The sequence below is a fragment of the Sapajus apella genome, unplaced genomic scaffold, assembly GCF_009761245.1.
Source record: "Sapajus apella isolate SASKATOON/1434 unplaced genomic scaffold, GSC_monkey_1.0 scaffold39, whole genome shotgun sequence".
Taxonomy (NCBI): domain Eukaryota; kingdom Metazoa; phylum Chordata; class Mammalia; order Primates; family Cebidae; genus Sapajus; species Sapajus apella.
Window position 1 is genome coordinate 2,265,266 of NW_022436979.1, and position 24,453 is coordinate 2,289,718.

The window sequence follows — 24,453 nt, forward strand, 5'->3', positions numbered from 1 at the left end:
TAGTATACCTAGTGAAAATATCCTTCAGATGTAAAGGACCTCTTCAAGGAGAACTACAAACCACTGCTCAACAAAATAAGAGAAGACACAAACAGATGGAGAAACGTTCCATGGTTAGGTTGAATGTTCATGGTTAGGAAGAATCAATATCATGAAAATGGCCATATTGCCCAAAGTAATTTACAGATTCAACACTATCCCCATCAAGCCACCAATGACCTTCTTCACAGAACTGGAAAAAAACACCTTAAACTTCATATGTAACCAAAACAGAGCTCGCATAGCCAAGTCAATTCTAAGCAAAAAGAACAAAGCTGGAGGTATCACACTATCGGACTTCAAAGTATACTACAAGGCTACAGTAATCAAAACAGTATGGTACTGGTACCAAAACAGATATAGACCAATAGAACAGAACAGAGGCCTCGGAGGCAACACCACACATCTACAACAATCCAATTTTGACAAACCTGAAAAAAACAAGCAATGGGGAAAGGAGTCCTTGCTTAATAAATGGTGTTGGGAAAACTGGCTAGCCATGTGCAGAAAGCAGAAACTGGATCCCTTCCTGACACCTTACACTAAAATTAACTAGAGATGGATTAAAGACTTAAACATAAGACCTAATACCATAAAAACCCTAGAAGAAAATCTAGGCAAAACCATTGAGGACATAGGCATAGGCAAGAACTTCATGACCAAAACATCAAAAGCATTGGCAACAAAAGCTAAAATAGACAAATGGGACCTAATCAAACTCCACGGCTTCTGCACAGCAAAAGAAACAGTCATCAGAGTGAATTGGCAACCAACAGAATGGGAAAAAATTTTTGCAATCTACCCATCTGACAAAGGGCTGATATCCACAATCTACAAAGAACTAAAACAGATTTATAAGAAAAAAACAAGCCCATTCAAAAGTGGGCAAAGGACATGAACAGACACTTTACAAAAGAACACATACATGAGGCCAACAAACATATGAAAAAATGCTCATCATCACTGGTCATCAGAGAAATGCAAATCAAAACTACATTGAGATACCATCTCATACCAGTTAGAATGGCGATCATTAAAAAATCTGGAGACAACAGATGCTGGAGAGGATGTGGAGAAATAGAAACACTTTTACACTGTTGGTGGGAGTGTAAATTAGTTCAACCATTGTGGAAGACAATGTGGTGATTCCTCAAGGGCCTAGAAACAGAAATCCCATTTGACCCAGCAATCCCATTACTGGGTATACATCCAAAGGATTATAAATCATTCTACTATAAGGACACATATACATGAATGTTCATTGCAGCACTGTTTACAATAGCAAAGACCTGGAACCAGCCCAAATGCACATCGATGATAGACTGGACAGGGAAAATGTGGCACATATACACCATGGAATACTATGCAGCCATAAAAAATGATGAGTTTGTGTCCTTTTTAGGGACATGGATGAACCTGGAAACCATCATTCTCAGCAAACTGACACAAGAACAGAAAATCAAACACTGTATGTTCTCACTCATAGGTGGGTGTTGAACAAGGAGAATACATGGACACAGGGAGGGGAGCATCACACACGGGGGTCTGTTGGGAGGAAATAAGGGAGGGACAGTGGGGGGTAGGGAGTTGGAAAGAGCATGGGGAGAAATGCCAGATATAGGTGATGGGGATGGAGGCAGCACATCACACTGCCATGTGTGTACCTATGGAACAATCTTGCATGTTCTTCACATGTACCCCAAAACCTAAAATGCAATAAAAAATAGAGAAAAAAAAAGGAAATATCCTTCAAACATGAAGGAGAAATAAAGACTTACTCAGACAAAAGCTAAGGGATTTCAGCAACACCTGTCCTACAAGAAGTGCTAAAGGTCTTCGACGTGAAAGAAAATCATGGTAACGAGCAATAAGAAATCATCTAAAGATACAAAACTCATTAGTAATAGTAAGTACACAGACAAACACAGAATATTATAACACTGTAATTGTAGTATGGAACATATGAGTGTATCTTCAGTAGAAAGACTAAACAGTGAACCTATCACAAAATACAACCAGAGCAACTTTTCAAGACAGACAATAAAATTGAATATAAATAGAAACAACAAAAAGTTTAAACGCATTGGGGGTGAGGGGATAAAGTATACAGTTTTTATTAGTTTCCTTTTTGCTGTTTGTTTGTATATGTAATCAGTGTTAAATTGTCCTCAGTTGGGAATAATTAGTTATAATGTAATATTTGCAAGCTTCATGGTGAACTCATATCAAGAAACATACAATAGATACACAAAAAATAAAAAGCAAGAAGTTAAGACATACCAACAGAGAAAATCACCTTCACTAAAAGGAAAACAGGAAGAAAAGAAAGAAGAAAGAGAAGACCACAAAACAACTAAAAAAAAAAAAAAACAAATAACAAAATCGCAGGTAAGTTCTTATTTATCAGTAATAACATTGAATGTAAATAAACTAAATTCTCCAATCAAAAGACATACAATGGCTTAATGAATTTTTTTAAAAGACCCAATGATTTGTTGCGTATAAGAAATACACTTCACATATAAAGATACACATGGACTGGAAATAAACAAATGAAAAAATATTCTATGCAAATGGAAACCAAAACAGAGAAGGCATAGCTATATTTAGACCAAGTAGATTTCAAAACAAAAACTATGAAAAGAGACAAAGAAGCTCATTACATAATGATAAGGGGATCAAGTCAATGGCAAGATATAATAATTATAAATATACATTCATCCAAAACTGGAGCATCCAGATACATAAGGCAAATTTATCTTTAAAATAGATATTTTTAAATAGAGTTAAAGCAAGAGATAGACCCCAATACAATAGTAGCTGGAGACTTCAACACACCACTTCCAGCGTTAGACAAACCATCAAGACAGAAAATCAACAAAGAAGCATCAGACTTAATCTGCACTATAGACCAAATGGACCTAATAGATATCTATAGAACATTTCATCTAACGGCTGCAGAATACACATTCTTTTCCTAAGCACATGGATCATTTTCAAGCATAGACCATATGTTAGGTCATGAAACAAGTTTTGAAACATTCAAGAAAAATGGAAATAAGAGCAAGCATTTTCTCTGACCACAATGGAAGAAAACCAGAAATCAATAACAAGAGAAATTTTGGAAACTATACAAATATGTGGAAATTAAACCATATCCTCCTGAATAATTAGGTGGTCAATGAAGAAACTGAGAAACAAATTTAAAAATTTCTTAAATGACAATGAAAACACAACATACCAAAACCTATGGGATACAGCAAATGCAGTACTAAAAGGAAAGTTTATAGCTATAAGCAGAAAAACTTCAATAAACAAACAACCTAATTATGCATATTAAAGAACAGGAAAAGCAAGAACAAACCAAACCCAAAATCGGTAAAATAAATTATAAAGATCCGAGCAGAAATAACTGAAATTGAAACAGGAAACAATACACACAATCAATAAAATGCAAAGCTGTTTTTTTAAAGATAAATAAATAAACAAACCTTTAGCCAGACTTAGAAAAAAAAGAGAGAAGACCCAAATGAATAAAATCAGAGATGGAAAAGCAGACATTACAACTGATACCACAGATATTCAAAGGTTCATTAGACGCTACTATAAGCAACTATATACCAATAAATCAGAAAACCTAGAATAAATGGATAAACTCCTAGACACAACCTACCAAAATTGAACCATAAAGAAATCCAAATGCTGAACAGACCAATAACACATAATGAGACTGAAGCCATAATAAAGTTGCCCAGCAAAGAAAAGCCTAGGACCCAATAACTTCACTGCTGAATTCTACCAAAATAGAGGAGTATTCCCTCCTCTTCTATTTTTCAGAATAGTCTGAGTAGTTTTGGAATTACTTCTTTTTAGAAAACTAATTCCTCTCTTCTTTAAGGAGAAGTAATACCAACACTAATCTATTAGTTGGCTAGTTCATTCTCTTTAAAAAAGAATTAATATCAATACTACTCAAACTATTCTGAAAAAAGAAGAGGAGGAGGGAACACTTTCAAACTCATTCTACAAAGCCAGTATTACCCTGATACCAAAACCAGGGAAAGACACATCAAAAAAAGAAAATTACAAGCCAATATCCCTGATGAATATTAATACAAAAATCCTCAACAAAATACTAGGACATTGAGTTCAACAACATATTAAAATGATACTTCATTATGACCAAGTGGGATTTATCACAGTGATGCAAGAATGGTTCAACATACCCAAATCAATCAATGTGATACATCATATCAATATAATGAAAGACAAGATCATTTCAATTAATGCTGTAAAGTCATTTGATAAAATTCAACATTACTTTATGATAAAAACTCAAAAATTGGATGAAGAGGGAACACATCTGAACACAATAGAAGCCATATACAAGAGATCCACCGCTAGTATCATACTGAACGGGGAAAAACTGAAAGCCTTTCTTCTAAGATCTGGAACATGACAAGGATGTCCATTTTCACCACTGTTGCTTAATAAAGTACTGGAAGTCCTAGCTAAAGCAGTCAGACGAGAGAAAAAATGGACATCCAAATTGGAAAGGAAGAAGTCAAACTATCCTTGTTTGGAGATGATATGATCTAATGTTTGAAATAACATAAGACTCCACCAAAAATGATTAGACCTGAGAAATAAATCCAGTAATGTTTCAGGATGCAAAATCAATATACAAAAATTAGTAGCATTTCCACATGCCAACAGCCAACAATCTGAAAATTAACCAAAGAAGTAAAAGATCTCTACAAAAGAAAACTATAAAACACTGATGAAAGAAATTGAAGAGGACACATACCAAAAAAGTGGAAAGATATTCCAGTTTATGGATTGGAAGAATCAACATTGTTAAAATGCCTACACTATCCAAAGCAATCTATAGATTCAATGCAATCCCTATCAAAATACCAATGACATTCTTCACAGAAATACAAAAGGCATCCTAAAATTTATATGGAACTACCAAAGACCCAGAATAGCCAAAGCTATTCTGAGCAAAAAGAACAAAACTGGAGGAATCATATTATCTAACTTCATAGTATACTACAGAGCTATAGCAACCAAAACAGCGAGGTACTGGCATTGAAACAGACATACAGATCAAGGGAACAGAAGAGAGAACCCAGAAACAAATTTATACTTCTACGGTGAACTCATTTTCAACAAAGATGCCAAGAACATACAATAGGGAAAGGACAATCTCTTCAATATATTGTGCTGGGAAAACTGGATATCCACATGCGGAAGAATGAAATTAGACCCCTATCTATCACCATATACACAAATGAAGTCAAAGTGGATTAAAGACTTAAACCTAAGAGCTCAAACTATGAAACTACTACAAGAAAACATCTGAGAAGCTCCCCAGAACATTGATCTGGGCAATGATTTCTTGAGTAATATCCCAGGAGCACAGGTAAACAAAGAAAAAATGAACAAATGAGATCAGAACAAGTCAAAAAGCTTCTGCACAGCAAAGGAAACAACAAAGTGAAGAGACACCTTACAGAATGTAAGAAAATATTTGCAAACTATCCATCTGACAAGGCATTAATAACCAAAATATACAAGGAGCTCAAACAACTCTATAGGAAAAAATCTAATAATCCAATTCAAAAAATGGGTAAAAGATCTCAATAACATATCCCAAAAGAAGATATACAATGGCAAACAGGCATATGAAAAGGTGCTTAACATCACTGATCATCAGAGAAATGCAAATAAAAACTACAATGAAATATATCATCTCACCTCAGTTAAAATGGCTTTCACCCAAAAGACAGGAAATAACAAATGCTGACAGGGGATGTGGAGAAAAGAGAACCTTTGTACGCTGTTGGTGGGAACATAAGTTAGTACAAACATTATGGAGAACAGTTTAGAGGTTCCTCAAGAAAACTAAAAACAGAGCTATCTTATTATCCAGCAATACACTGCTATGCATACACCTAAAAGAAAGGAAATCAGTATATCAGGAGGTATCTGCACTCTCAGGTTTACTGCAGCATCATTCACAACAGCCAAGATTTGGAAACAACCTACGTGCCCATCAACAAATCAATGAATAAAGAAAATGTGGTACTTATACACAGTGGAATACTATTCAGCCACAAAAAATAATACGATGCCATTATTTGCAACAATATAGATGGAGGTGGATGTCATGTTAAGTGAAATAAACCAGGCAGAGAAAGAAAAACTTCACATGTTCTCATTTATCTGTGGGTACTAAACATTAAAACAATTGAATGCATGGAGACAGAGTAGAATGATCCTTACCAGAGGCTAGGAAGATAATGAGTTGGGTGGAAGAGGGAATGGTAAATGGGCACAAAAAAAAATAGAATAAATAAGATCTAGTATGTGATAGCACAATGGAGTGACTATAGCCAACAATGATTTATCGTACATTTTTAAATAACTAAGAGTAGAATTGGATTGTTTGTAATACAAGAAAGGATAAATGCTTGAGGTAATGAATACATACCTCATTTAGTCTGATCTGATTATTATACATTATATGTCTGTATCAAAATATCTCATGTGCCCCATACGTATATGCAGCTACTTTAGATGCCCACAAAAATTAAAAATAAAAAAGTATTAAATTTTAAATAATGAATAAAATTAAAGAATCCATAAAAAAGAAAATGAGTATCTATACATGCTGCAATTCTGTGAAGATTAATTCAGTCCCTTTCAAGTTGTGATATACACTAAAAATTCCACTAATATGTTTTAATACTTACAATATCTGTCGTTAGTGCAGCACATGGATGAAAATGATCAAAATGAACATCATCATGTTTTACTGAACATATATGCTTCTCTAAATCATTGTATCTCTCTCCACAGAGCACTAAATATGAAGAGCAAGAATGTCCAAATTAATGAACATATAATTATTAGAATATGGATAACTTTATAGTAAAATATAAAAATCTCTTTAAAAAACTTTATAGTAAAATATAAAAAATATGTGCTTACCAAGTCTAACTTCATATGATTGATTTTTATATGAATGGTCTTTGAGAAAGTTGAGACATTTGTCAGCCTGTTTCTCAGAAATAAATTTCTCTTCCATAATCTTGTCTGCCCATTTCCAGTACTGTTTTACTGAATGCAGCCACCTTATAGAATAAACATGCATATAATTTAAATAAAATATAGGTGCATTTATCAAGAACTTGAATAATTTAAACAAAGAAAATTTCTCAAGTTTAAAAAATTTAGGGCATGTACTCTCAATCTAAACCACCAGAGTTTGAGACGCAACTCCATTACTTCACAGCTGTGGACTCTGGGACAATTCCTTAGCTTCTTTATGCCTCCATTTCTTCATCATAACATGGAAGATAACAAGAGTATCTTTCTCATAAGGATGTTGTAAGCCTTGAATGAGTTAATATACCCACCACGTCGAAAGCACTATGTGTTTGCTATCAGTGTTGCTGTTAGTATCATTGTTGCCATTACCAGGAAAAATCAAGTCTGGTCACAAAACGATACTTGATGTTCATATAATGCTTTGTTGTACTTGTGGTCACCATCAACAAGGTCAATGACTATGTCCCACTTATTCTCATTTTAGCTTTAATTGCTGGATAAAAACAAAGAAAGGGGGATACAATTCTCTATCTTACTTCAGATGACATTTATTTAAAAATTTTGGCCGGGTACGGTGGCTCACGCCTGTAATCCCAGCACTTTGGGAGGCCGAGGTGGGCAGATCACAAGGCCAAGAGATTGAGGCCATCCTGGCCAACATGGTGAAACCCCATCTCTACCAAAAATACAAAAATTAGTGTCAGATGCTCAGGAGGCTGAGGCAGGAGAATCATTTGAACTTGGGAGGCAGAGGTTGCAGTGAGCCAATATCGCACCACTGCACTCCAGCCTGGCGACAGAGCAAGACTTCATCTCAAAAATAAATAAATAAATAAATAAAATTTTATAATGAATAATTTAAAAAATAAAATAAATAAATGAAATTAATTAAAAAATAAATTTTTAGAAATTTTCCTACACGATTTCAGATCTGCCTATTGGAGACCTTGATTTTGTTTGGAGATGTTTTCCTTCTATAACTTCCAGGAAATGTATCTTCAAAAAATTTTAGAAAGCCAGACAGGGTAATGTGCACCTATGATCCCAGCTACTCAGAAGGCTGAGGTGGGAAGATCGATTGCTTCAGCCCAGGAGTTTAGGGCCAGCTTAGGCAACAAAGCGAGACCCCTGACATTTCAAAGACTGGGTAATAAATTTATTTGAAAGCTATAATATTATAGAAAAAAAACCTTAAAGACAACAGACCATATAGACAGTATATAATTCAACCACTGAATATATAATCACCACTCCGTGCCTACTTAGTGAGAAGATCTGGGTTATCTATGGCAGCTGAAACAATCAAAAAGGGACATCGAATAATGACAAGGAGGAGCTCCCAAAATTTTACTCCAACTTCTCTGCCAAGATAATGGACCTAGTAAAGAAAAAGAACATCAGTTGAAAAGTTTATTTCAAAATGCTAAGTGAAAAAGATAGAAGCATAAAATCATCATGCATATTTTTCCAGTTTCCTACAAATGACCTAACCTAAGTAAAGGGAATGGTGATAAATTCAGACAACAGAGATCACTGACACTTCACTCTCTTCAATCTCTGTAACTAATCCATTATTAATTCCTACAGATTCCAATTCAAAAAATCTATTTTGAAGCTATTTTTTTCTCTCCATTTTTTGTTGTCATTGAAGCCACCATCACCTGGCTTTCTACAATAGCCTTCTGATTTTTCTCTTAGCTTCCACTCTTTCTCTAGACTTTCTTCACATTATAACTCTAACAGTATTATTAAACAAAAATCAAATTAGGCCACATCTCTAATTAAATCCCTACAATGTCCTCTCAATGCATTTACAGCAAACTACAAGCTGCTTAACTGGAAATATAACTTCCTGCATGATCTCGCTCCTTCCAACCTTTCCAACCCCATCTCAGGCCACTTTCCCCGCCATGTATGCTGTTCCCAACATACTGGCCTTTTTTTCACTCCTTGGACACACGTGTCTCACCTGAGGGCCTTCACATATACCACCCTGCTACTTAAAATCCTCATCCACCTCTTGGCTGACCATTTCTGCTTATCCCTGCAAAGCTCAGCTGAAGGTCATTGCCTCAGTAACACCTTTCCTGCGTACTCATTCCAAAGTTGTTCTTACTTCCCATTTTGCCATTATCTTGGTGAGAACAGACTGATTTTTTTTTCTTCGGCATTTGTATCACACTGTTTATATTTTCATTGGTGTATTTACTTATTTCATTGCTCTCTCCTTCACTAAACCACAAAGTCAGTACTGGCATACCAGGGAGAAAGCACAGTGCCTAGCACAGAGTAGGTACTCAACATCTGTTGAATGAATAAATCAATTGCCTTTGGTTAAATAATGCAAATTAAGACCTAGAACGGAGGCCCAACTTTTGGTCTTCATTGAACAGAAGAAATCATGACAATTGGGTCTCAGCTAGAAAGACCTACTAACCAAGCCTAGTAATAAATACATGAAGAAATATATTCTCATATCCCTTCTGACTTTGATCTGCTCATAAAATCACTCACTTTACTAAATGCTAATCTTATATTTTGTATCAGCTGGCAATTTCTCTGAACTTTCTAGAATAAACAATTTTTAAAGACTTCTTACAATCAAGTTTTATGGAATTACAATCAGGAAACCCAGGTTACCCACGTTTTATTTTTGGTTTTTTTTTTGTTTTATGTGTTTTTGTTGTTGTTGTTGTTGTTTGATTAGTTGGGTTTTTTTTGAGACAGTTTCACTATTGCTGACCAGGCTGGAGTGCAGTGGTGCAATCTTGGCTCACTGCAACCTCCATCTCCCAGGTTCAAGTGACTCTCCTGCCTCAGCCTTCTAAGTATCTGAGATTAAAGGCGTGCACCATCACACCTGGCTAATCTTTGTATTTTTAGTAGAGACGAGGTTTCATCATGTTGGCCAGGGTGTTCTCAAACTCCTGACCTCAGGTAATCCACCTGCCTTGGCCTCTAAAAGTACTGGAATTACAGGCATGAGCCACTGCACCCAGCCTCATTACCCAAGTTTTAACATTACTGTGCATATGCACTTTGAGACAAGATCATAATCCAAGGTTCTAGATTGTGAAGATCAAGGGTTTTGTTTTGTTTTCCCTTAAAACGGGAATGTTGGAAGTAAGCAACACACAGTACAGCCTGATGCATAAAACGAAATAGACTACTTTCAGGACAAAGAAAGCAGAACGACAGCATGTCCGCCAGTTCCCAACTTCACACAAAAAAGGAGTAGATCCAATACATAGGTTTGTCACCTAGTTTTCCTTTAAGCTGAAAATTCCTTGAAGCAACAAAATACAAAGCTTGAATTCTATTTAGTACTTTCCATTCATGTTGGTAATAACTTAGCTATGTCCTCCCAGAGCTACACCATTCTCCACATTGCTCTTTGACCAATGAGTCTGACCTTGGAAAATGGATCCCAGCCTCCCTAGCTTTCTAGCTTCTATTGGGTTTGGCCAGTGGGAAGCCTAGACAAGAGATGGGAAGGAGAGAAGACAGTGAGGTCAAGGTCTTTATTCTTTTGGCTACTTCCCTAAGAGATCCAGCTGCGTTCCTTCACCAAGGTCACTGTTCTTCCCAAAGAGACACATCTACAGAATCTCTCTTCTTTTGAGGTTCATCCTGCTTCCTCCTTCCATCATCCTTACAGGGTTGAAAGGCTTGTGCTATTCTGGATTACTGCACTGACCTTGTGGTTTCCCTTGTACAAACCTTTGTAAACAGCCCCTTTATAAAAACGCATTTTTAAAAATTTTTAAAAATATAATTTTAAAAATTATACTAATGTGAATATGCAATCTGTTTTCAGTTGGTACCCTGGCTGACACAAAACTTAGATAATTCCTATCACTAAAAAAGCCCCACATTCTTTAAATTAGAAATTATAGTGTGCATGCAGACGAGAACATCAACCCAGAGAATTAACACCAAACCTACCTCATCGAATATAACATATCTAATCCTTTTCACCCATTTTTGGCGATGAGGAGCAAGCAGCAGAATTTCAAAACATTCAGGCACTGTAATAAGTACCTAAAAATATGAATGATTAGTGCAGTTAACTTTATTGAGAATTAATTTTATATCAGGTGTAGTAATAGGAACCTAGAAAATATGCTGCAGCTGATAGCAGTTTCATTAAGATAATATCGCATCTTTGACATTTTTCATTTAAATCTTTACATTTGTGAACATTTGGATTAACAAACATGAAAAAAAGCTACTGCTCTGTAATGACTGTTTTATATTTTGTTGAGTCTTAAGTGTCTACTTTGTGAATTCAGTAAGGGAGACAATCTATCGTAACCTGTGATTTACCCATCAACAGGTCCACTATCAACACACAATCTTTTTGAGACAAGTCTTTATTATGAGGATCTATACACATCATTCACAAGAACTAGCAATTTTGAATGGTAAGAAAAGGTTGGGTAGTCATTTAGTAATGCATTGGGTTTGTCAAATCTACTTGAATTCCTTTCTAAGTGATAATAAAATATCATAACCTTCTATCTGAAACTTCAGCTCATAATGTAAGTATCCTTAAAAATGGTGAGCCTAGCTTTTATTTTTTACAGTAGAACAACCTTAAATTTTCCTTAGAGCAATTTTTTTTGTAAATTCAACGAAATTATTTCTATAAGGACTTGTGCTTTGCAGATTCCCAGAAAAACAGTTACATATGTACTGCTCTATAATTTGATAATAAACTCATTAATTAGTATGTCATACCTGAGAGTTTAGTGCATTGTGACGATAATCTCTTGTGAAAGCACCACATAGAGTTCTGCCAGCAGGTAACCTTTTAGTAAAACGATTCTGAACACTTGCAGCCACCTGAGAAACAACAGCCTGATTGACCAAAAAAAAAAAAAAAACCATTAGTCACTTAGAAGAGAACAGACATATAAAACCTCAGAGGACAACAGAATCCATATATACACACCACACACACACACGCACACACACACACACACACACACACACACACACAGATTAATGAAAATGAAATAAAGAAGTAGGGAAAAATACAGATGATAGTGAAATTATTTGATTCCATTGCAGTATTCTCTTTGAGCCTCCTTGATTTTACACACACACACACACACACACACACACACACAGATAGATAGATTGATAGATAATAGATGATTAATAGATAGGGAATAGATAGATGATAAATAGATGATAGATAGACAGAGATAGATGACAGATAGATAGATGATACATACATACATACATATCGTGTACATGATGATGATAATGGAGGAATGGATGACTCTATGGAACGTCTGGCTCATGATTCCAGGTAAAACGTCATTGCTCTGCCTGAGCTCCTGGCGCTCCCTCTGCCTGTGTTTGTCCAGATCCTTTCTGATTTAAGCCCTTGCAACTCGCTGCCTAAAAGAGCCCCGAGAGCCCATGTGGCCTTCCCTAAATTTTTCAGCCCCCAGGATTCCCCTTCTATTGTTTTGAGCTTAGCTATAATTATATGAAAAGATGTTTGGTGCCTCTCATCCATGATTTCAGGTGTTTTACACAAAGAGATTTTTCTGTTGCCCTATACCACCATATTACTGGAAATGGAAGTCACATATACCTGGCTGTGTTTTTTAATTGAAACAATATTAATTGAAAGCAAAACATAAATCTTCATAATTATAATCATAGCATACCACTCCAAGGGAGGGAGAGAAAAGAAAAAAGGAAAGGGGAAGAGAAAGAAAGTAAGGGAAATAACTTAAAATGTAAATTTTTAAAATATTAATCCTTAAAAATACTACATAGTTATCATTTTTATATTCTTGATAGTGAAATATTTTCTAAAAATAAGTATAATTGCAGTAACTATAAACAAAAATGTTAATATATTAGATGAAATGAACATATCAAAAATAGTTTCTTGGCCAGGGACAGTGGCTCATACCTGTAATCCCAACACTTTGTGAGGCCGAGGTGGGTGGATCACCTGAGGTCAGGAGTTTGAGACCAGCCTGGACAACATGGTGAAACCACATCTCTACTAAAAATACAAAAATTATCAGGGCATGGTAGCATGCTCCTATAATCCCAGCTACTTGGGAGGCTGAGGTGAGATAATCACTTGAACACAGGAGGTGGAAGTTGCAGTGAGCCAAGATCATGCTACTGCACTCCAGCCTGGGCAACAGAGCAAGACTCTGTCTCAAATAAAATAAAATAGTGAATTAGACCTACCACGTGACCATGTTCATTCTTTTTGAAGGGGACATTCAGGAACAAAAGAGAAAATGAAAGTCACTCAAGTGCTACCTTTGTGGGTGCAACATACACGACCACCTCATCATCGCTCTCCCTCAGCACTTTCTCCATGCAGTAGTAGGAAGCATAGGTTTTGCCTGAGGACGTTGGGGCCACAATTACTGCTGACTCATTCTTATCCACCACATCCAGGAGTTCCCGCTGCAGGGTACAAAGCACCATTTGTGTCAAGAATGTGAACACTACGTTACCAAAGCACAGACAGTATCCTTCTGTCTCCTGTGCCTGTGTCGTGCTACCCTCTGGAGAACTCCCTGAACCCCTGAAGATTAGGTCTAGTGGACACTCAAGGATTACTCGTGCCGTTCCCTCAGAAAAGAAATTTTGTTTTACATTTTGGCCTAGAGAGAGGGTTTCATTTCTGCAAAACAGAAAGTGACACTGAGTATGACATCTTTTTCCATTAGAAAACACTTTTTCCAATTGTCATTGAGTAAGCGCAGGAAAAGGTTTGCCAAACTGAGTTCTAAAACTAGTAATGCCACATTAGCCTTCACATACAGATATCAGTATAACTTTCAGTGACAGTGAAAATTAAAAGGCCAAGAAGGGGGAAAAGTAAACAATTTCTCATACTTTAGTTACATTCTTCAAGCACAGGAGAGGAATGACGTTCAACAAGATTAAGAAGCTTATGCAAAACATAACATGTAGAGAGACACAGTAATGAGCAGCTCTGAAGTCACGCTGATTAGAAAAGTACAATGTTTGTCGTCATTACCTGCCATGTGTCGGGAATAAAATCCTGGACCCTGGGATCTGGATCCTTTCTTTCATCTCGTATCAAGTAATGGCCCATGTATTGCAGTTGAAACCGAGCTGGCCCCATGCCAATCGAATATTTATTTCCTTTATTCTTCTCTTTGTCATTCCCTGTCACCTGTTATTATTTCAATATATTATTTTCTTTGAAATCAACTTAAACTTCAAAACAGAATAAACATTTATTAAATATCCACTTAGCACATTCTATGCACAAGGTATTTTTATTTTGTATTTATTTATTTATTTATTTTTGAGACAGGGTCTCGCTCTATCACCCAGGCTGGAGTGCAGTGGTTCAATCATAGCTCACCGCAGCCTCAAACTCCTGGGTGCAAGTGATCCTCCTGCCTCAGCCCCACCATCTCCTACCCCCTAGCTGAGTAGCTGAGACTACAGGCACATGTCATCAAATCTGGCTAATACTTTGTGTGCATGTTTTGTAGAGACAAGATGTTGCCATGTTGCCCAGGCTGGTCTTGAACTCCTGGGGTCAAGTGATCTGCTCACCTTGGCCTTCCAAAGTGCGGAGATTACAGGCATGAGCTACTATGCCTGGCCTACTATCCTTATAAAATATGTAATACTTAAATAAGAAAAGTTTTACTGCCTAAAATATTATTCTTGGGAAAAGTAAAATAACAGATATTAATGTTAAAAAAGTTCATCCTGGAATTGGAACCTGGAACCCTATTAAAGATCATTCTTCAATCTCACAACATTACAGTTTTTAGATTGTGCTAGAATTAAGTATTGAATTCTTTCTTGTTACCAAAAGGATTCAAAGTGGCAACTGGATATCATCTAGTATTTAATTTCTGTTTTCAGAAAGCATCTGTACAAATTTTCTAATTTTAATTTACTTCAAAGTTCGGCAGATAGGTTACTAATAAGTAACCTCAAATCTATTATTTTACAAACTAGAATCAGTGTAAACTTAATCAATTGATAACTCTATTTGTGAGATACTTTTTTAGGCTTATTAGTTATTCTTCTGTATTTAAATTTAGTAAAAGTTTAAAGTATAAGAAATTCTACTTCTCTTACCAAAGTTGGATCTAAAGAGTTTGCCAAATCATTAAAGCCTAAACAGTTAAGGCATTTAGCTATATATTGATGATGTTCCGTTTCCAAAATTTCTGGGTATCTCTCCAGGAGTGAATGAATCCTTTTCATCATTTGAACAGCAATACTTAAATCTTTTGAAATTTTGCCTTGTTAAAGAAACAACAAAATTGTTATAAAGAGCATCAGAAGCAACTGCTTGATCACTCATGACAATCACTGAGTTAATAAATTAACTTCATTTGATTAAACTCACTATTTTACTTGACTTTAAACGAGATTTTTAGAGCATTAAAAACTAAAACTCATGATTAAATTAAATTACCCACATCTCATTATCAACAAGTAACTTTGTCATAGCTTGATAAGTATAGGCAAAAAATAAAAGAAACAAACTTTGTGATTTATAGCAAAAATAAGAACCATTTAAACTGAGCTCTGAACACATTTCCAGAGAAAAATAACAGAATACTACTATGTCTTCCACACTTGTTCATAGGAAAAAGTCCTATGGTTTTAGATGCCTGACCAAAACATGAACAACATTTACCAAGGCCTACTCTTGACCACATACAGTACTTGTATTTATGAATCCATCAGCAGAACCCTTCAATCATTGAGGGCTAAGATACAACCTCACTGCATCCCAATCATTCTATCCAGACTCTCCTAAGCCCTTCTATTACCTCCTGTTCATATATAGCCTCTTTATCTCTATCCCACTACTAACATTCCATATAAAGTCAGGGCTGCTGTAATATCCTCTTTCTTGACAAATACCACTGAGCTACCGCTTATGCAGACCACCAGTGTGTGCTTTAAGGAAGTACGAGTGAAATTTAAGCCAGAGTTCTTATATGGAGGAATCTTCAGTCTAATTGGAGAACAAGGGATTAGTGCTGAAACGGATAAGTAAAATATCTAAGTGATTCACAATTCAGGGTCCAAATGGAGTGATAGAGGCAATAAGTGTTATGTGAACTGGAGAAGTTGGGGGGACTCCATAAGAAGATGGGCATAAACTGATCTTGAAGGACACACAGAATTTAGACCAATGGACACAGGCAGGAGAACATCCGTAGCAGAAACTGCACACTACCTCCTCAACATCCCTTCTCACCCAATGCTTTCTTATAAATCCCTATGCTAATGGATACTGCAGTATGTCCAATTCAAAGATCGCATTTTCTAATCTCTCTGTGGCTAGGTGTGGTTTTGTTACTAAGTTTGGCCATTGAGAGGTAAGCAGAAATTGGTGAATTTCTGAGACAGAAGCCTCCTTACATAAGAGAAATGCAGCATGAATGTACAAATTTGCCCTTTTTTCTTCTTCCTACTTTGTTCTGGATTACAGTCATCATGGCTGTAGCATCAGCAGCCAACTGCATTCATGATATAACTTTAAGAATACAACTCATGACTCTACTGAAGCTACAAAAATTAGTCAGGCGTGGTGGTGCATGCCTGCAATCCAGCTACTCGGGAGCCTGAGACAAGAGAATTGCTTAAACCTGGGAGGCAGAGGTTGCAGCAAGCTGAGATAGGGCCTCTGCACTGCAGCCTGGGTGACAGAGTGGGACTCAAGACTCTGTCTCAATAAAAAAATAAAATAAAAAGAATACAACTCATGCAGTAAGAATGGTACGATAGCAGAGTCTAAGTTCCCAGTGACATTGAATTGCTTATCTCTGGACGTCTTTTTCATGAAAGAGAAATAAACTATCTTTTTAAAGCCATTGTTCATTCCTATCTCTGTTAATAGCTAATGGCAATTCCTAATTGATATGGCATCATGCATATGAATACATAAAAACACATATGCTATAGCTTAGAGATGAAAATGAGCATGGTCTCTGGCAGCCACTGAGGCACTGGCTTTGTGGGAAGTCGAATAGAGGCATGAGCCTGACTACACAGTCATGTGGCCACACATGGAAAGGAGCTCAGTAGGAGATACTCAAGACAGGGTGATCAATCACAGCAACTTGAGGAGGAATCGTCAGCTTGGTCTAGCATCAAAATCAGCTATCTCAGGCCAGGCACAGTGGCTCACGCCTGTAATCCCAGAACTTTGGGAGGCCCTGGCTGACGGATCACCTGAGGTCAGGAGTTCGAGACCAACCTGGCCAACATGGCAAAAACCCATCTCTACTAAAAATACAAAAATTAGCCAGGCTTGGTGGCTGGCACCTGTAATCCCAGCTACTCGGGAAGCTGAGACAGGAGAATCACTTGAAGCTTGAACCCGCAAGGCGGAGGTTGCAGCGAGCTGAGTTCACACCACTGTACTCCAGCCTGGGTGACAGGGTGAGACTCTGCCCCAAAAAAAGAAAAAAAAAAATCATGCATCTTTATCCAATCTTTTCTCTATTTCTTTCCCTTAGTTATCTCTTCCACAATTCAATTTTCAGAAAAATAAGTAATAAAAGCACACATTACAAGTCATATGAAGAAATAACACCTGAAAATAGTATGCTCACATCACTTCTGCTACATATTTCACCAAAATCATTCTCTACTGCCAGTTGGCGACATTGATACAGGAGCACAGCGAGCCAGAGAAACCTGAGGGAGTGCTTAGAATGCAAGGCAGCCAGGGCCCATTCCAACCCAGTTCCCTCCCTGCCAGCCCATAGTCTGGAAACGGTTGTGTCCCGTTATCTAGGACTGCAGGCACTATTGGGCATCTATTCTTCCATAGCTATGGCTCTCCAGGAATTCTGGTAACCACTCTCTTCCCTGCTCTTATCAAGAACTATCAAAGGGCTGAGATTTTATCCTATTTACAAGCTACCAATTTACTCTTTCATAGTTTCATGGTTGCTGGCAAAAGACAGGAGACTCCTGGGTCAGAGACAAAAGGCTTTATTATCATGGCCCAGTTAACAAAATAAGCATGGAGTATATGTCAGTTCTCCTTGTGCTCCATGGGGGAGATACAGAACCCAGGTAGAAATTGCATACAGAGAGGGTTTATGTCACAGCTAAGGAAATCTGAACTTAGAAAACTGAAATATTTTATAATGGGTCTCAAGTAAAACCTGCTTCTTTGCTCTGGAGGGAAATGTGATCTTTATTACGCTGGACGGTAAACACACTTGGTCTTTGCCCTAGAGAGAAACACAATTTCTTCCTTCCAAGCCTGTTCACTACACAAACATACTTAAGAAGATTGTCTGGAAGTGAACCTGTCAATGCTTTTGCAGGCTAGGCAGGAGAAACATGGAAAACCCATGGAGAATCCCCTGCCAACAGCAACTTCAGATCTCCCTGGTGCTGACAGCTTTCCTTCTCTGATAGGCGCTGTTGCTGCTGCTGAGCCTCACCCTACTTTGCTGATCCCCTTAATTCTCCCCACACTTTTGGAAAGAGTTTTTTCTTTATACTCTCTTCATTTCTTTTTGAACGTGCCATCTTTTCCCCATTGACACTCTCTGTCTAACCTCTCTGCAATTCCATTTCCTTGTGTGCAAAATATGATAATAATAACTATTTTAAAGGGCCAAGTTGAGAATAAAATCAGACAATGGATGATACGAAGTTTTGGCACAATCATGCATTCAATAAATACGTTAGCATCATTCATATTTTCATCACTACTCTTAACCTATAGAGTATGGAATCCCATACCTTTACCGTGGCAATGTTCTTTCCATGCTTTAAAGCAGGCAATTAATCCTAACATTTCAACTCCAAATTTCGCTGAATTACTTTTACATGACGTCAAATAATCTTCCAATTTCCTTATTCCAGAATGTAAGTTATTTTTCATCTCCTCTTCAATCGAAAACACCAGATCATCATTTTGCTGTTCTTTACTCTGCTCTTCTTTGGGAATTGTCTTTTTCTTTTTCTTTTTGGTAACTTTTTGGGGTTTAATATACTGCTCAATAATAAAAGGAACACATAAAACAAGAGGGAAAATTCCATTATGACATTTAATTAGTGAGAGTATTTTTTGTTCATTTACTGAGGACTCTGGCCATCATTCTACTCTTGCAAGGGCAAGAATGATTAGTGTCTTTTTTTTTTTTTTTGATGGCTATAATCTTTTTTTATTATACTTTAAGTTCTGGGGTGCATGAGCAGACCGTGCAGGTTTCTTACATAGGTATACGCGTGCCATGTTGGTTTGCTGCATCCATCCCCACGTCATCTACATTAGGTATTTCTCCTAATGTTAGCCCTCCCCATCATTCTCAGCAAACTGACACAAGAACAGATTAATGTCTTTTCTTAAAATTAAAGTCTGTGTGATGCAGACCTATTTAAATTTTAGTATAAATGTAAACAGCCTCTTACTGCAGAGAATTTTCTAGATTTCTAAGTGGCATAGATTAGTAATAAAGGAATAAATGGAAGAAGACAAAGAAGAAAGAGTGGCCACTGAGCTTGATTGTAGGGGAGCTTCTTGGGGATTTGGAACTTAATTAATTTATTCATTCTCCACCCCACAAAGCATTCTGGGCCTCCCCGATCCCACTCACTCTTTGAAGACTCATCTTGAAAAACACCAACTGTCTAGGCAGACATTAGTCAATGAGGAAAAAGAATTTCTGAATTCCACTGGAAGACAGAGGAGTCACACACACTTATTGGCAATTGTTCCCACCTCTCCCCAAACTAGATCACACATTTACTTCCCTGTTGCTTCCATTTCAGTGTGGAGGCTGCTCCTAGGCCTCACGCTACCAACGTCACAAAACTGAGCAAGATCCCACCAGTTCCTGGCCCGGCAATTAGCGCTGCCAAAGGAGCAGAGGTGCACACCCTGGGTCCCAGGGGCCAGCCTCAGGCACAGGGCTTGGCAAAGCAAAGGACTCAGCTGGGTGAGGCCCCTGCAGAAGGTGGTTGCTGCAGGATGCTGTATTCACTTTGATCCTTATGCCTGAAGCCAAGCCTGGACCTTTGCCTGAGCCAGCCCCACCTGGCCATCCACAGCCCAGAGAAGGTTAGGTCTGTGGGCTGAGGTGGTGGGGCCTCTACAGTGTAAAGCGTGTGTTCTGTGGCTGGATGGACCCTTAAATAGCTCTAGGAGAGAGACCTAACAGCAGTGCTAGGAAACCTACAGTGTCATTAGGGATGATGTAGGAAGAAGAAAAGTTCCTCTTAAAAGTTTCCTTTCTTGTTTAAGAACAATTCATGACTGTTAGAAATAATTGTTTTAAACACTTTCTTTAAAAGCCTTCTTGCGTTTTTCCTGGAAGCCCTATTCTATGTGGCTGTTAGACATGCTTACAGGCACGTAGTACATTCTATGTCCTTGTACTTTAACCAAGGCATCTGTGCTGGACGTGCTCACGAGCATGTCCCAGCTCGCAGATTATGCCCCTTCCTTATTTGGACTTCCCTTTTTTGCTCTCCATTGCTTTTACCTGTTTGGAAAAGTTTCAAGTTATTAGACAATCAAATTTTAGTTTAGATTGTGAAGTCTGGCTCCAGCCAACAGAGATCAAACACAGCAGTAAGGACAACCCCAAATGTATAAGAAATAAATTCTGTTTTCTTTTGTTCATTGTACTCTCGTGGCAAGACTGCTAGTGGGAGTACCCTTTCTGCAGTAAGTAAAAAGAATTGCTTTGCTGAGAGATCATTTGTCCCAGTACTAATTCTTCTCCACAGCACCAAAAAGAAAAATTTTATACTAACAGATGACTATTTAGTCTTATGTAGAATGGCTTTGAGGAGATATCCTCTCACTGACATATAAGATCTCCTTGCAGATTTTGCAACATCAGCCTGGTTAATGAATTGGGCATCTGGCAAGGAAAAGGAAGACTCTAGATCTCTGATCAAGAATTTTCTGAAATTAGTGAGAAAAAGAAATGTTTTCATAATTTGGATTTTTTTCCTTCTGGGGCTTTTATGTTTCATTTTCCAAAAACATTCCCTTTCCTATTCCAATTGAGGTAAGGCAGCCGTGATAAATGCGTTTGGTTTGTGATCTTTCAAGTACTTAGCATTGCTAACCTCAGGAAGGGAATTTACCAAAACAAATAAATGTCTTTCCTTAATTCCCAACAATGAGACCAAGAGGGAAGTACCGAGGCCTAATGAAATCCCCACTGATGAAGAATGATCCCAAGGTGGTAACCCCCCAAGCAGAGCCATAAAATCTACCATTGGTTCAGTTACAAACACTGTCATTTGTGTTGCCTGATACATTTTTCACATTAACTTTTTAATCTTTTTTTAATTATAGGGATTCTAAGTTTGTAAACAAGTATGGTCTAAAGAGAAAGAAAATAGGTATAGAGGAATCCCACCCTTTCAAGAAGACATGGTCTTACCTCTAACATCAACAAAAGTCCAGGGTAGATTAATGGCATAAATGGCTTAAAAACATATAGACGGTTTTCAAATTCAGGCAAAATAATGAAACTGATGGAAACATTAGGCCTATTTTTACCACCTCTATGTGAAATGATTTTCATTGTAATAAACTAATACACAAAAATTTTTTTGTTTTTGTTTTTTCGTTTTTTTGAGACAGTCTCACTCTGTCACCTAGGCTGGAGTGCAGTGGTGCAATCTCGGCTCACTGCAACCTCCACCTCCCGGTTCAAGCAATTCTGCTGCCTCGGCCTCCTGGGCAGCTGGGATTACAGGTGCCCAACACCAAAAAAAATTTTTTTGTATTTTTAAAAGAGACAGGCTTTCCCCATGTTGGCCAAGCTGGTCTTGAACTCCTGACCTCAGGTGATCCGCCTGCCTTGGCTCCCCAAAGTGCTGGGATTACAGGCATGAGCCACCACATCAGGCCCACAAATATTTCTTTTGACTTAAATTAGACATTTCTAAATCCAAGCTTGTGATAGGGCAGGGACAGCAGGGAACGGGGAGGTTGGGGAGGGATAACACTGAGAGAAATGCCTGTTGTAGGTGACAGGGGGATGGAGACAGCAAACCACCAAGACATGTGTGTACCTATGCAGCAATCTTATGAGATCTGCACATGTACCCCAGAACTTAAAATACAATTAAAAAAAAAAGCATGTGGCACTTCCCAACACTTCCTCCTACTCCCGTCATGTCTTCTGTCATGATTATACGTTCCCTGAAGGCCGGACATGGTGGTTCACACCCGTCATCCCAGCACTTTGGGAGGCCGAGGCAGGTGGATCACCTAAGGTGAGAAGTTTGAAACCAGCCTGGCTAACAGGATGAAACCCCAACTCTTCTGAAAATACCAAAAATTAGCTGGGTATGGTGGTGTGCGCCTATAATCCCAGCTACTTTTGGGACTGAGGCAGGAGAAATCCCTTGAACCTGTGAGGTAGAGGTTGCAGTGAGCCAAGATCGCGCCACTGCACTCCAGCCTGAGCAACAGGGAGACATTTCATCTCAAAAAAAAAACAAAAAAAAACAAAAGAAAAAAGAAAGAAGAAAAGGAAAATAAAAAGAAGTTCTCTTAGGCCCAGAAGCTGATGTCACCATGCTTCCTGTACAGCCTGCAGAACTGTGAGCCGACTAAACGTTTTTTCTATATAAATTATCCAGTCTCAGGTATATCTTTTTAGCAATGTGAGAATGGACTAATACAGTTAGCAAACATGAGAAGGAGGAACATGAAAGACACTTCCAGAGATGAATATGAGCCTAAAGAAAGCAAAACAACATCAATGAAAAAAATGAGGTAAAATCTATAAGATCTACCTGCAATATTTCACCACTGGCACCACTGGAATCCTCCTTTTGCTGAGTAGTTTGAATCGAAATGACTTTTGTAGAGACTGATTCTAGTGATTTTCCATAAAACCGCTGATAAGCCTGACTCTTTTTCAGGAAATCAAGAACATGAGGATCTCTAGATTGCTCTGAAATAGAAAGACTTAAAATGTAAATATGTATTTTAAATATTGCTATATATGTGTGCTACTCATGCATTATTTTTTTAACTCCAGAATAATAATTCAGTCTTTGCCAATGAGGTCAGACTATCATATGATGACAGAATAATTCCCTGTATTATTTGAAGAAGAGAGAAGACAAATAGCTGTGCTGATGTTCCTCTCCGAGTACCTGGACATTGTCTCTGTCATTTGGCAGAAGAGGAGAAGAGGCAGGTTGGAGGGAGTCTAACAGCACATTCACATAGAACAGGGGTCTACAAACTGGGTCCACGTGGTCCAATCTGATCAGTACATGTTTTTAAATTAGTTACACTCTAAATCATTATATCAGTACCTACATCATGCTCTCAATTTTTGACTCTTGGTCTGCAAAGTCTAAAATATTAATTACTTAAACCTTTCAGAAAAAGTTTGTTGACCCCAGACGTAAAATATTGTTTGTATTCCTAAAAAGGAAAACCTCTACTTCTGGTAGAGGTTTCAAATATTTAGGAGCTTACAGTTGACAGATGCTGATACCAATTATCTCACGCCATGCAAAAATTCCAATGACACAGAAAATTCCAGGAAGCAAAGTTAGACTCACTTGAAACCTATGGAACACTCTTTACAAACAAAAAAAGATATAAATAAGCTGGTGTTTTGTTGGTTTGGACGTTGCTGTTGTTTTCTGTGTCTATGTATGTGATCACAAACCATACCACTCTGGAGGCACACCATGCAGAATCCTGGTAGACACTTACATAACCAGGCATCTTCCCATATGCAGTTGGCATGCTTACTTGACTTATTTCTAGATCTTTCTGAAAAGTTTTACTAGTTCTGAAAGGGTAGAAATGAACATGGGATTGGAGAAAGACACTGAAAGAATGAACCAGGAAGAAAATATCTATGAATTCCTTTCCTTAGGACCCATTTTTAATTGTTTCATGGGCTTTACTTTTTGCAAATGCAATCCCTCCTCATTACTGAGTTTTCATAGACACAGTTATGCTGGTACTTAGCACCATGCTATCAACTAGGCAATAGTTTAGCAGGAAAAGAGCTAAAATTTTAGGAAGATTATGGCTGTATCAGCATATTTACTTCAAGGTATAGACGGATTCCTAAAACCATCAACTATCTTTCTCACTTAAACAGCATCTGCTATTTTCATGACAATACCATGCATGTGCTTGTCCTTAAAAGATTAATAAATCCCTATCTGAATTAACAGATACATCTGTGTGTATACATACATGTGCACACCAGACAACGTAATGGGATTTTTTTCAGACAGCATGCTTCCTAGAGTGCCTCTTCAATTTCT

At 37.5% G+C, this 24,453-nt stretch overlaps 1 protein-coding gene across 8 annotated transcripts in view; it reads right to left on the bottom strand.

Annotated features, from left to right (window-relative positions):
• Positions 1-24,453, bottom strand: part of LOC116565151 (probable ATP-dependent RNA helicase DDX60-like) — a 129,181-nt gene that overhangs the window by 52,346 nt on the left and 52,382 nt on the right. For 6 of the 8 annotated variants that reach the window (XM_032298615.1, XM_032298614.1, XM_032298616.1 and 3 more), the window contains 10 exons: positions 22,948-23,108; positions 18,922-19,177; positions 15,274-15,440; positions 14,186-14,344; positions 13,456-13,605; positions 11,896-12,015; positions 11,101-11,196; positions 8,418-8,533; positions 7,036-7,178; positions 6,798-6,907 (listed from right to left, as the gene is read on the bottom strand). In XM_032298615.1, the coding sequence (XP_032154506.1) occupies positions 6,798-6,907; positions 7,036-7,178; positions 8,418-8,533; positions 11,101-11,196; positions 11,896-12,015; positions 13,456-13,605; positions 14,186-14,344; positions 15,274-15,440; positions 18,922-19,177; positions 22,948-23,108 (1,478 nt within the window). The remainder of the gene's footprint in view (positions 1-6,797; positions 6,908-7,035; positions 7,179-8,417; positions 8,534-11,100; positions 11,197-11,895; positions 12,016-13,455; positions 13,606-14,185; positions 14,345-15,273; positions 15,441-18,921; positions 19,178-22,947; positions 23,109-24,453) is intronic. The other 2 variants (XM_032298617.1, XM_032298621.1) reach the window with 2 other exon arrangements.